Genomic DNA, 14,339 nt, shown 5'->3' on the forward strand with positions numbered 1-14,339 from the left:
CTTTCTCTCTCCCTTCACATACGCCTATCTCTGACTGATTGACAGCCTAACTATGTACAGGCAGCAGAATAAGTGGGGATCAAATTTGTAGCATCTTTAAAGATGCTTGAATCTGCTTGAATCTGTACACAGAGGAATGCTGACATTCATTAGTTACAAAGAATGCCTTACCCAGTGAGAATCTATGGCTGTCATTATCTGGGTGACAGATTATTCTGACATCCTCCTGATGGCTGCAGTCATGCTTTCCCCACTCTCTCTTTGAGCATTGAAGGATGGTTGATTCTTTTCCTGAGCAGCTGACATCATCCAACCAGATAGGCCTAGTACTCTCTTCTGAGTAGCTTTCTGCTGCACTTTTTCCATACCTGTGTAACAAATATGTATGCATAATTTATGAGCAATACTGCACTGGGGATATGATACTTCAGCACCAAAGAGGAAATAATTCTTTGTGAGTGCATAAAACCAACTGCTCTCAAGCACAAAGAGAATAGGCAAATTTAGCTCTGGCAAAAGAAAGTTCAGCTTCCATTAAAGTCAATGGGAGTTATGTATGCCTTTTCCAGGGTAAATCAGGGCTCAATGTCTTCTTAAAGAATGACTGTCACATTAAAACAAACTTGAAAAACATTATCTTTATGGCCCTCATTCATCAAAGCACTTGAGCATTGATTTTGGGACTTCAGCATGTTCTTAAAATTAAGCATGTGCTCAAGAGTCTTCCTGAATTGAGGCCTTACTGACATTATATTCTGTGTTCCCTTTTCTGTCATTGTTTATTATCAAGCTCTCTTTTCTAATTCCCTTTATCTCCTGCCTGATTTATTTGGAGATGCCACAATCCTGGAAGTACTATAGCAGAATTACTTTCTATTGTATCATGAATAATGGATTCTGACTTCAGAGAGTGAATAAATGAAGCAAGAGAAAGGCAATGTACATAGTAAAAGAAATTCCATTTGCTCATAGTTATCTCTGTAACCAGACACAATAGGAAAGGTGATGCAGAGTAAATATATGACATCGGAATGGGAGTTTTGTAAAAGATGCATTTTAAAAAATAGTTTTCCAGAGCATGGCTGTTAATTTTTTTGAGCTAGATATAGAAATACCTATACCATGGGTAAGCCTCAGTGATTTTAATGGGAGTTCCATGGGCAAAAGATTGGCAGAATCAGACTTTTGGTTTAGCATGGTGAAGCAGCTTCTCTTTCCAAAATGTGTGTGTTTGGCCTCAGCCAGCAAGTAGGATGATAGAAAGGAACTCGGTGCATATCTAGGGACTTCTCCATCTCAGACTGAAGTGAGACAAAAGTTTCTGATCTTTCTGTTAAGAGGTCACAGATGTCTAAAAGAGACTGGAGGAAGTGGGGATGGAGTTCAATGGATTTCAGCTCAGCTCTTTGCACATAGCACATATTATTTCAAAAATTCAGAGGCCCAATTCTCCTCTTCCAGGGTAAAAGTGATTCTCACTGAGATTGAGAATGGGAGTTTTTGGTATCCTGCAGAGAAGAATCAGGGTCCATGAGTGCAATGTGTCTCCATGAAACACATCTGCTGTAGGTCACTGTTTATAACTTCAGTAGTATGAAGTTATGGCTGAGCTATGAAATTCTTTTAATCTCGAGGAATTTTCCTCATAGCCCATCCTGAAAATAACCATTAAGAATTCTCCCAAAAGTCCTGACCAAAGCCCAGTGAAGGCAATAAGAGTCTTTCCCTTGATTTCTTCCTCTACTCATTTGATAGCATAAACCAGGGGTAGGCAACCTCTGGCACGCGTGTCAAAGGCGGTATGTGAGCTGATTTTCAATGGTACTCACACTGCCCGGGTCCTGGCCACCAGTCCGGGGGGCTCTGCATTTTAATTTAATTTAAATGAAGCTTCTTAAACATTTTAAAAACCTTATTTACTTTACATATAACAATAGCTTAGTTATATATGATAGACTTATAGAAAGAGACCTTCTAAAAATGTTAAAATGTATTACTGGCACACGAAACCTTAAATCAGAGTGAATAAATGAAGACTCAGCACACCACTTCTGAAAGGTTGCCAACCCCGGCATAAACAGATCAAACTGGCTCAGAGCAGCACTGTGTAATGTTCTTCCAAATCTGAGAACAACCAGCTTCATAAATCATTTAGTAAATTACTTTCTGGTTTTTGTTCAGTGTTCTGTTTCTTATTGCAGTGCGGTATACAAAGTTTTTCACAATACAAAACTGATGCTTGTGCGAATATTAGGTAAAAAAGGCAACACAGCACATTTCATAGTTTGCAGAGTACAGACAGTATTTTGCAAAGTTTTATCACCACTGCTAAACCAAGCGTTTAATTGTCTTATATAAAAGGATCTTACTTAAATCCCAGCTGCCGACAGACCACTTGTGTATTCAGCTCAGTCCACCCGTCATCACAGACTGTGCCCCACTGCCTGCTGTAATGTACCTCCAGACGTCCTTCATGACTGCCTTTCCCACCTGCTAGTCTTATTGCACCATCTGTGGCATTAGCAAGTAAGAAAAAGCAAGAATCAGTTCTGCTTAAGATGCAATTATCTTGTCATTCCCCAGGAAAAGTAAAAACTAAATTTACGGTATTGGGTCAGACCAAGGGGGTACCATGTCTGGCAATAATGTTTGAACAGAAGGTGAAAAAAAAATCATGTACCTGTCAGCTGTGCAGTGCTTTATATGTAGCAATTGTTCAAGTGCAATGGAAAAAATGTTAAATCATTGATCCTCCCAAATTTTACTCACATGACTAGTTTGCAGGATTGGGCTTTAACTGTGCAATGTCAACATATACAGTTTATCTGTGGCTCTCCACATTCCTTTGTATATTCTCTTTATTTCCAAATTAAGAGCCATATACCATGGCTGCCATTAAAAAGTCAACATTCACTTACTTCCACTACACAGTGGGAGCTGAGATACCACTTACCGAAAAATACTACAGTATTTCATATACCACGGGAGAATGACTGTTGATAAATGCTGACCTTTTGATGGTGACCAAATGACACCTTCACTCCACATTGAAATATCTATTGTTGTTGTGGGAGAAGTGTTACAAAATGAGAGTAGCATATGGCTGTAAATTTATATGAGCCAAATTATGCTCCTGATTTGCATGTATGGATGACCCACAGTACATGGATCTTGCCCCTTCTGCATAGAAGGGAGATTGGTTATTCAACTGGTTACTGAGATGTAAAGGCATCTTGCTGAATAGCAAGACCTTCTGTAGTTGCAAGTTTCACACATGCTTACAGTTGGTCCTGCAGGACAGGGCTGGCAGATTTTACTACTGCCTGTTGCTTGGCTTGAGTGCAATCAACAATTCTAAAACATATCACTTTTCCAAATCTCTCGATCCTGGGTCTGTAATTAATCATCAATATGCTAATTGCTCAGTAGACTACCTGTAAGAGGTGTGCAGGAAACTCCTGCATCTTCTTTGTGGCCACAGTTGTGTTCTCGCCAGGAGCTCTTTGGACACTGTTCTATGGACAGCTCATTCCCTGTACAACGTACTTCGTCCAGCAGCACTGGGCCTGAGCCTTCTCCAAAGTAAGCATGGCTCCATGCCTTGGCTACTCCCCTGTCCAAACATAATAAAGAAAGACTCAAGAATCACAAGCCATCAGAAAGAGTCTTTAACTTGGTGGTAGTGGCTGAAATGTTGGATACCCTCTGATCAGCGTAATTAACAGCAGCAAATTTTCAAGTAGCAAGTTAGGATTCACAAGAATAGTTATCTGGCTAGTCCCTGGCATTACTTTTTTAATTTCACAATTAATCACAATTAATTTTTTAATCGCTTGACATACACATATAACAACAACAATAATGCTACATACTTCTATAGTGACTTTCACCTTATCTCAAAGCACATTAATTAAACCTAACTCCTGACCCTCCATAAAAACAAACCTGACATGAAGTAGGTAAGCTTAATTATCCACGTATTACAGATGGGGAAACTGTGGGACAGAAGGTCTTGACAAGTTTATACAGCAAATCAGTGACAGAACTGAGAATGCAGTTTTCCTACCTCTAGTCCTGTACTACTTTCACTACCAGAATTTATCTCCTTTTTCTACATAATGCTTCTTCAATACAAAAAACCTACAGGAATTCAAAATGTGCTCTTATATTAAGCATCATAAAAGACATTCTGTATTTTAACACTCAGTGATCTCAGGACTTTTCCATCTCTACTTGCCAGTATCCTATTCATCTATATATGAATATTAATTATCTTAATAGTTTGGTTTCTCTCTATACAGTGGTACCGCTGTCTACATTTCCTTTCTAATTTTAATGAGCAGTGATTTTCTGATATTCTATTATTAGGGGACTGGGTGGATCTGTGGACAGTTCAGAGAAACTGCTGGCTTTGGGGTTTATGTACCTAAAGGATTACTTAAAATAAATAGTTGTATAACAATTTTTATTATTTATTTATTTGTACATGGGAAGTGTACTACTTAACTAATTTGCTTTGAGGGAGTAAGCCACTCTCAGCCATATATTCTTAACTAACAACCACCATCTTTTTGGAAGCAGGGAAGGTTGTGTGTGTTCTTAACTTGGGCAGTACTTGAAGATTTTGATCTTAGATTTAAATATCTTTAAAACAAATATTCAGGTGCTTTACTGTGACATTGAGGTAAGGGAGACAGGGGTGTGGGTGGGTGTTTGTATGCGTGCGCATGCGTTCAAATCCATTTAATGCTTTGTTCATCCACCCTGTCATATGTATCACTGTGTGCACTGCAAGCAAAGACAATGGGCATATCTAGACTAGGAAAAATGGTCATGATTTAAAATATGTTGGTAACTAATTAGCACCATTTTAAACATAACTTTGCACCTTATCTAGAGAGGGCAGATAATGTTTCAAAACATGAAAACACTTGTTTATGGTCAGCTTGTTAGCTGAGGGACCAAGGCTTCTGGGAGCTACTCTTCTTGTCCTCTCCCCTGGGTGAATACCTCCAGCTTCCCCTGTGGGCACAGAGGGCAGCAGGGTGTGTGGGGGGGTCAGGGTCTTAACATTCAATGGAGTTGCACTAGGGAATAATTTGACTGAGTAGGATAAGGTAGGCGGTAACAGTTTCACAAGTGTCTAGGTGACTTGAGATCTTAAAGTTGCATTTTCAAAAGTGAAAGTCATTGGGATTTAGGCTCCTAAGTAACTTTTAAAACTGGGACTTAAATTTCTAGGTCACTTAGACCCAGATTTTTAAAGGTATGTGGTCCTAACTGATTTAGGAGTTTACATTTCATTTTCAAAAATGATTTAGGCACTTATAAGCCTAAATTCCATTGACTGTCAATGGGATTTTGGCTCCTAAGTGCCTAAGTCTCTTTTGAAAATGAGAATTAATCTAAATCAGTTAGGTATTTCAACACTGACCACAGCAATACCAACATACTTTTAAAAATCTGGCCCTTAGACACTTTGGCATATGTTACCCACATCCATCGCAGTAGCTTTAAATGAAAATTTTATTGCACTCTAATGTTATCTAGTGTTTAAAATGTAGCTTTTTAGTATCAGAGCTACAGTAGAAAGAAATAAAACGTCTGCAACAAAATGTTACATGATACTTTGTGTACTTCCAAGAGTATATACATAAGGAGTAGGGTTTTAAAAAAAAAACAAAAATTGCATGTTGTGATCACTTTGGCCTCATTCTAAGTCTCCACAGCTTTTGTTATGGTTTGTATTATTTTAACATTGCAATCACATCATTTTTGGCATCTTACAAGCCTAAGAACTTGTCTATGTGCAAAAGTTGTACCACTTGAACTATACTGGTAGAGTTAAAGGGCTTGGCTACACTTACAAATTTGCAGCGCTGCAGCAGGGTGTGAAAACACACCCTCTGCAGCGCTGCAAATTGCGGCGCTACAAAGCGCCAGTGTAGTCAAAGCCCCAGCGCTGGGAGCCGCGCTCCCAGCGCTGTCCGTTATTCCCCACAGGGAAGTGGAGTACGGACAGCGCTGGGAGAGTTTTCTCCCAGCGCTGGTGCTTTGATTACACTTAGCGCTTCAAAGCGCTGCCGCGGCAGCGCTTTGAAATGCAAGTATAGCCAAAGCCAAAGTGACACAACCCAGCAGTATGGATACTGTTATAAAAGTATTTATACCATTATAGTTATTCCCATATGGGAAGGGAAATAAAATAAACTAAACTGGATAAGGCATCCTTATGCAATTATCACTGTATCCACATCTGGGGTTGTACGGATATAACTATTCTGATAAAAAAAATCACACACTGAAATACAGTAGTTATGCTGATACAAAAACAGTGTGTGGGCCGGGCCTTCAATACCCAGAACTCAGATAGCCTGATCTCTATAAAGAGTAAGGATAATTAATCCCATTCACCTGCATGCACAAGGATGTCTTAGAGGAATGGGTGGGGGGGGATCTAGCAAATCCACTTTATTTTAATAATCTGATACTAAATACTTTGCTAAAAATGTTCTTGTATCCAAGTATTACAAGACACAGCATATAATTTGTAAAATAAAAATAAAAGCTACATTTATTTGTATCCCAATCTTGCAGTCCATACTGCAGCAAAACTTTTATCCATACTAAATTATTATACAGCTTTATGCCTCTTCTTCCCAACTACATCCTCTGAGGGGTGCTCAGAACTTTTGAAAATTGGGATACTTATTTAGGCGCCCACTGTTTAAAATCTAGGCCTTCCCCACCTAGTTTCTTGCAAGTGCTGCGACATCTTGGATTTGTGCTTTTTTTTCAGCATCCCTTGTTTCAACATTTTTCCACCTTCATTTCTTTTCCCCCTCCCTCGGTGTTGAGGGGTCTCCCTTATCTTTCTCCATTCTGTTGATAACCTTTTAATATCCCATCCTAAAGCCCATGAATCATAATGATCCTCCCTCTGACTGAAAGCTGGATGGAATTCCTTCTAAATATTACTGCTGTTAATTTGAATGGAGAAGTGAGTATTGGGCCTCCCTAGAAAAGCATCACAGGGCAGCCACTTTAGGAACCATTGAGATCTGGTCCTCCAGCAACTAGAAGGGCTAGGGATGAGCAACAGCCAATCAAGGCCCAACAGGCCATAATAAAAGGAGTTGTTTGCTGCAATTGGTGGAGTGAGTATTCTTTAGTCTATAGCCAAAGAAACCAGGCTGGGCTAAGGCCCTTTGCTGCCACAACTGGTGGCAGGAGTTCAGTAGCAACAATGCTGATTCAATTCTAGAGAAGGGATTAAGCCCCAGTAGGGTAAGAACCTATTTCATTTATAATTCGCTTGGAAGGGCAAGGAACTTCTTCCAATTGAGTTGTTGTACCCTGGTTGGGGTTTGGATAGTGTGACCCAGCTAGAGGGCTCAGCCACAGAAGATCTGCTGAGGTAGGCTGACAGCCTGCATAGCAACTATAACCCACAAAAGTGTGTGTCTCATTTTGTGAGAGATGCTTTACTTAGACATTATTGTCCTTTTTCTCTGACCTTGCACACTTCACCACATGCATTAGGAACTTTGATCTCTAACAACAGATATCTTGCTCTAATATCTTGCCCTGGGAAGTGGTACTCAAACCAAGTTTGGAAAATACTAATTTAACATGTACCTAACACGTTTCATTTTCCCAGACCTTTGCCAATAGTAATAACCTATCTCAGAGGGATGAGGTGAGGATTAAAGTAATGTCCCCTTGTCACAGAAGGGGCAGAGAGCTCAATGGCCTACCCAAAGTCACAGAAAGAGTCAGTGTCATAGTCCAGCTTAAAGAACTCAGGAATTTCTGGCTCCTAAGCAACCACTCAAAGCTCTTGACCACACTTCCCTAAGCTAGTACTTCTCTCTTTTATGCCCTCTCTTGGGAAATGCACTCATTTGAACCTGTGCTGTGTGTTATCACAGAAGATGCCACTGTTATGTAGCACAATAGCCAACTCTCATGACTTTACTGCAAATCTCATGGTATCTTGTATTTTTTCTTAAAGCTCCAGCTCACGGAATCATGTAAATAATGAGAATCTCTGCTTTTTTCTTTTTGAAGGAATTCTCTAGCCCTCTAGGCTGTGGGAAAACTTGAAAACATTAAGCCTTTAGGCTTCAAAATAGGAAGGCAAATAAAGACAATCACATCTATTATTCTTAAAAATCTCATGATTGTAGGATGTGACTCATGACTTTTCAATGCTTGTATTAGGTAGAGAAGTAGCCAGTTCAACCAGACCTGTTCTGTTTGTTATACTTCATAAAGTGCTGTTTTATTAAGTGATACAAATTTGGGTTAGGTACTATATATTATGAATCAGTAGTATGTTATATTGCAGGGGTGAGCAACCTTTGGCACATGGCTCGCCAGGGTAAGCACCCTGGCGGGTCGGGCCAGTTTGTTTACCTGTCGTGTCCACAGGTTCGGCTGATCGCGGCTCCTACTGGTCGCGGTTCGCCGACCCAGGCCAACAAGGGTGGCGGGAAGCAGCGCGGGCTGAGGGATGTGCTGGCCACCACTTCCCGCCGCCCCCATTAGCCTGGAGCAGCAAACCACAGCCAGTGGGAGCCACGATCAGCCGAACCTGCGGACACAGCAGGTAAACAAACTGGCCCGGCCCACCAAAGGTTGCCGACCCCTGTTATATTGTGTGCTGTAAAATGCAAAAATACACTCAGACCAATTTTTCAAGACGAGGTGGCTAATCCATATTTAAACCATTAAATAACAGTTGCCCAATCTTCAAAGATGCTGAATGCCTTTACTTCCCATTGATTTTGAGGAGCTTTGTGGGTGCTCAGCACTTCTTGATATCAGGCTACATTTATATACATGGCTAAATATGGACTTAGGAACCTACTTTTAGGGCATTCGTTTTTGAAAATCTTGGCTTCTATATATTACTTTTTCAAGAAATATATTACTTGTGCTCCCTGCATATTGGCAGACAATCCTTACTGCTAGTGTGAAAGCACTATTTTGTACAACAGTAAGACTGGCCTACTGGTAGACTTTTAGAGGGCATTATTTTAACACAACCAAAAGCTCACTACTGCATAAGCACATCTTCTTCCAGAGTCCAAATACAATGCTTTACTAATAGTAAAGCTGTCATAGGTTCTCCTTGGAAACTCAGATATTTGTAAACATCAATCTCTGAGCTAACTATAACCCCTATGCCACTACTTAGTGTATATCCAGTAAGGTGTGAATCTTTGGTACAACTCTTATTAGTATTAGAGAGCATCTTCCAGAGACAGTACTTCAAAGAATGATGGTAGCATGGCAGGGTGGGGACAGTGGTGTGATACATTACAGAATCATGTATTAAGATTGTATGCATGGGAACCAGTCAGTATAGAAAATTACATATATTTAATAAGGTAAGAAACTCTGCAATTCCATTATCAAGAATCAAAAAAATAGTTTCCTTGCTGTGGAAATACGTTCATCCAGAAGACTTCACAAAATGACAGGGTAAGAAAATTAGATTTGTGCTTAATTCCCCTCCTGCCACCTTTGCAATTTTAACATGATATAAAATCTCATCTCTTGCCTTTCCCAGAAGCCTTGTTAACATCTTGCTTTCATCTCCCAGGCAGCTTCACCAATATTAAAAGGTCTTCAACCTTTCTTTTAAAAAATTAAATTAGGAGTTAAATTGTAGATGATATTTCAGTTTTAATGAACGGTCCTTGCTTTGCAATTATAAAAGGAAGGCAAGTTATAGAGGCCAGAAGGAGAGCAGCCCCAGACTCTCACAGGTCCTAACTGCTAGGCTGGGATAACTGTGATAAATTATCTGACTTCAGTTTATGGAGTAACATTTGCATAGCATGCTAACCACACGTAATAAAAAAGCCTCTTCCAGTATCTCCTGCTTCTTGTAGGTCTCATTACACAGCAGACGGAGACTACGGTATGCAAAAGAGAGAAATTTACCATCTGCTAAGAGGCCTGCAGAAATCAGGGAGATAATGTTTCAACTCCTGACCATGAAAACAAAGTATATTATACTCTATTGAGACTCTAGATTTCCAATGCATCAGAGACCACAAATCCCACTGAAATAACAAATTGGTGTTTATCAAAAAGTAAATGGGGAAACCAAATAATGAAATAAATGAGCAGTAGTTTCTGCTTATCACCAGAAGATTAATCCTCTGAGGTTTTATATTCTAGTAATGCTAAAGCAAAGCTGAAAGAGCATGGGACACTATTGCCGAGAGGGTTTATTGTACACTTTGTAGCACATTTCCATTTGGATTACCTGTAGGCAAATGTGGATGTTTGCCCTGTTTTGTAATTGCTGTGCCTGCCACTGTTGGTAGAATTTCAGTCCAGGGATAAAGAGCACACCTGTCAAGACACTTTGCTTCTTTGGGTACATCTACGCTATATCTGGGAGCATGCTTCCCAGCTTGGGTAAACAGTCCACATGCTAGCTCTTCTCAAAATAGCAATGCAGCTCAGGCTAGTTGCCTGAATACGTACTCAGGGATCCAGGCAGGTTTGGTCTCAGGCAGCTAGTCTGAGCCGCTGACCATGCTCTCCTTGGCTTACCCTGCTATTTTTAGTGCACTAGCTTGAGCAGAGCTAGCATGAGTCTGTCTCCCCAAGCTGGGGGAACACTTCCCTAGATGTAGCCTTTGAGCTCATGTAAAACTGTAAACTTTTTTTTTTCAAAAAGTCTAAGCACCATCCAAACACACATGCTCCTATTAATCCACTTTTACTCAGAAAACAAAAGGAAATCAAGTCCATCTCAGAAATAAAATCTATAGAAATTAACCAAAAGCAAACACATGTTCTAATGTAATCCTGCCAGGCACAATAGTGATACTGCAAGTAGCCTTTCCCAATGACACTATATTAAATGCAATTCACTAGCTTTTGATAATAGCCCAGTAACATTTGAGCAACAATAGAAAAGCTCATGAGGAAATGAATAATTCTGTATTCAGAGCACAATTTGAATGGTATGCACTAAGTAAGGCCTGGGGCCACAAACTGAATGAGCAGGATACAAAGAAATATTGAATAGCTACCCATTCAGTGAGCACCATCCATTCTGTCCACTGAATCAGATAGGGGTCCTGTGGGAAAAAATAGTGTGATGGAGTAATTAAAGACTGTATCCTAATCCACATGCACAATTAGGTTAAATCAAGGTTACACAGGCAACCTAAATTCTGATATTTCCTAACTTTTGAGTGCTTCACTTTGCCACCTTAATGTTCTTTAATGTAGCTTTAGTATGTAATTTCCTAGGTTTAAAAAAAATTCAGGCTTTTTTAAAATGTGGAACTTATTGATTCTCATAGGAGTGATTAGCAGGATTAGACCTCTTAGAACCACCACCCACCCATCTGATAGGCATTAGTAGGTTGTCATTCTCTATGTGGGCCAGCCACTAGAGGGAGATGAGACACATATTTTACTTACAGGTTTCACAGGTATTTGCTGACAGGAGACTTAGAAATCCTGGGTTCTATTCCAGGTTTCTGAAGCCACTGTATTCTAGTGACCATTGACCTATGCCTCTGGCCCCTGCAGTCTGTGTTCCAGTCCTACTCTCCTTCCAGCACAGCTCTCCTCAGCTCCTCATTCTAGCCTGTCTCATCACCATTCCCCCATAGTTCCACATCCCAGTCTTTCCCCACCCTTCTGTTTTGTCCCAGTCTTCCACCACCATCCCTCCAGCTTCTTATCTCAATCCCTCCACCCTGTTTTCCCCCAGGTTGAGCTCCTCATCCCTTTGCATTCTAATCAGGTAGCTTTCTCCCTCTCTCCCTCACTGGTTGGGGATCAGCAGAGAGAAGACAGTCTCACTGCTCTCAGTTCATGTGCCCGGTGCCACAGTCATCCCTGACTACCAGAAAGAACAACTGCAGAAAAAGTACTGCTCAACCTCTACATCCATGGGATGTACCATTCTCAATGCAGACAGCATCTTCAGAGATTTTAGCTGCCAGATGTTAACGAGTCTCTAGCGAACATGTGCAAACTGACACATTCCAGAGGCTCATAACTAGGCCAAATTTGGGCAGATTTTCACAGGGATAGCAAAAGGCAGGGCAGCACCCAGGCCAAAATTAAAGTTCCTGCTCCAAAGTAAAGAGGGCTAGGCCTTTAATTAAATGGTTGTACAATTTTTTTTAACATGAGTGAAACATTTTTTTCTTAACCTCATGACTGGAAATGACTGAACAGTTTTTGATCAAATTTTCTGAAAAAAATCTTCACCCCGAAACAGCCCCCCATCATGGAAAACTTCAGTTCAAACTGCTAAAGTTTGGTTAAGTTATAAGCAACTGAAAACAGGGTATTATGATGGAAAGTGTCAGGCCTCTTTAACTACAGGCATTGGTAAATGTGCCGTCTATAATTTTGGTGGCTTCACAATATAAGTGCAATTTTTAAATGTTCTTCTTTTGAAAGCATTGTGTATTGTTTCTTAGCTTTCCTTCTTTGTTAGGAGCAAAATGTATTTAGAAAAACTAACCCAAGGCCAAGCTGCCTACAGACAACTTCAGCATCTGCATCATCCCACTGGTCATCACAGACAGTCCCCCATTGGCCAGTGTGGTAGACTTCCACTCTTCCTTCATGAGCATTGCTCCCACCAGCCAGACGGATTGGAATAAAGGCTACAGTTAAACAAAAAACAGAGGAAAAAGTCATTTATTTCCCAAAATGATATTCAAAGCTATACACAAATGGAGAGCACTCCGCTTTCCTTGGCTTTGGTCAAGTATTATGCAATTTCTTAACTAGATGAAAATCCTGAAACTGAACTGGTTAGAGAAGCCTAAGAGCTTGCAGAATTTTAGGGCTATAGGGACAAATGCTGCTCTCAGTGAAGAGGGTGGGGAGGGGGAATGGCACCAATGTATGTGAAGGCAGCATTTACTCCACAGAGTCTAGATCCTGGCTCCCCGAAGTCAATGGCAAAATGCCCACTGATTTGCAGTGGGACCAGGATTTCACCCAGAATGTCTTCTGGCACTGATCCCAGTCTGTACCATAGTCAGTCAATGAAAAGTCATTCTTTCTGGATTATTTTAATTGAGGAGGGCTTTCCCCCTAACCTCTCCCTGCAGTGAGTCTTCCTTGTTGCTTAAATTGGGGGCACAAGGTTCCCTCCATCTGTGACTCCTGCACAGTTTTCCTTTCAACAGCTTCATATCTGAGCATGAAACTAAAATGATGGAAATGATACACAGTTATATAATGCACTTGAACTATTTTGATGTAACTTTTTAAAAGATTATATCAGTATCAAATGTCTGGATGACTAAAGTGTGACTCAGTTCAGTTTACACTCTCCAGCAAATTAACTTTACCCTGTTATCTTTCCATTTATTTGCCTGCTGAAAGTGAGCATTTTGGAATTTCTGAAGACCCCTCTGAACATTTCACCAGCCATGAAAGCTGATGATTTTTTCTGATGAAGCTTGCGTAGAAAGGCTAGTGGTGGCAAGAATCTGCAAAAAACACAAGCAACTTCAAATAACTTTACCTAATTAACTTCAACCCTAGACTATGAACTATAAATCAATCTTCTTCTAGCACTCTTAAAACAGACAAAGCTAGTTTATTCCACTATGTCTAAATGAGCCCTCTAAGCAAAACAAAGAGGCTTTCTGTTGAAATTTCAACTTCCTTTGAATGGAAGGGGAAACTTGGTGAATTAGGTAGTGTGACTTTAAAAATGTGTATTTTTAATTTCTTCATGTATTATCAACCTCATAAAATTGAAAGCTTACTTGCCCTGGAAATAATATGTAGGAAACTTCACTCTCAGTTGCATGAGCTTTAAACTTCACAACAAAGGATTCAATCCAGCACTGACATCAGTGGAGTTATATCTGCATCAGGAATGCAGAATAAGGGCCAAAGTGTGAATATTTGTCAAAAACAGTGAGATTGTAAATACACTGTAATGACTTTTCTAAATCTGTTCATGCATACATAAAACATCAGTATTTTAATGCACCTCCACAGTGTGTGGGGGGGGAGGGGAGGATGGAAGAATCTACAAAACAAACTAGCTACTTGTATAGTCTTTCTCTCTGTTTTGTGCAAATAATAAGGGTCAAATGTTTGAATTCTGGTTGACCTATTTGTGCTAGCAATTCTTTGCTAATGCATTCACTGTCACTTGGACACTGCAGGTATAGTCAAGTACTTAAATATTCAAGAGTCTGAAATTATATCCACAGTTATTTGAGGCCACACTTAAGCAGGTTAAAAAAAAAAAGAAAGAAAGCCTAGCTAAAAACTTGACCCTAAGTGCGGCTGAACACAATTGCTTAAATGCCAAA

At 40.1% G+C, this 14,339-nt stretch overlaps 1 protein-coding gene across 1 annotated transcript in view; it reads right to left on the bottom strand.

Moving 5' to 3' along the window:
- PRSS12 (serine protease 12) overlaps positions 1 to 14,339 on the bottom strand; it is a 65,787-nt gene that overhangs the window by 37,206 nt on the left and 14,242 nt on the right. The window contains exons 4-7 of the mRNA XM_045018639.1: positions 12,518 to 12,662; positions 3,435 to 3,613; positions 2,370 to 2,511; positions 172 to 368 (exon numbers count right to left, since the gene is read on the bottom strand). Of these exons, the coding sequence (XP_044874574.1) occupies positions 172 to 368; positions 2,370 to 2,511; positions 3,435 to 3,613; positions 12,518 to 12,662 (663 nt within the window). The remainder of the gene's footprint in view (positions 1 to 171; positions 369 to 2,369; positions 2,512 to 3,434; positions 3,614 to 12,517; positions 12,663 to 14,339) is intronic.

This window comes from Mauremys mutica, chromosome 5 (assembly GCF_020497125.1).
Source record: "Mauremys mutica isolate MM-2020 ecotype Southern chromosome 5, ASM2049712v1, whole genome shotgun sequence".
NCBI classification, from domain to species: Eukaryota; Metazoa; Chordata; order Testudines; family Geoemydidae; genus Mauremys; species Mauremys mutica.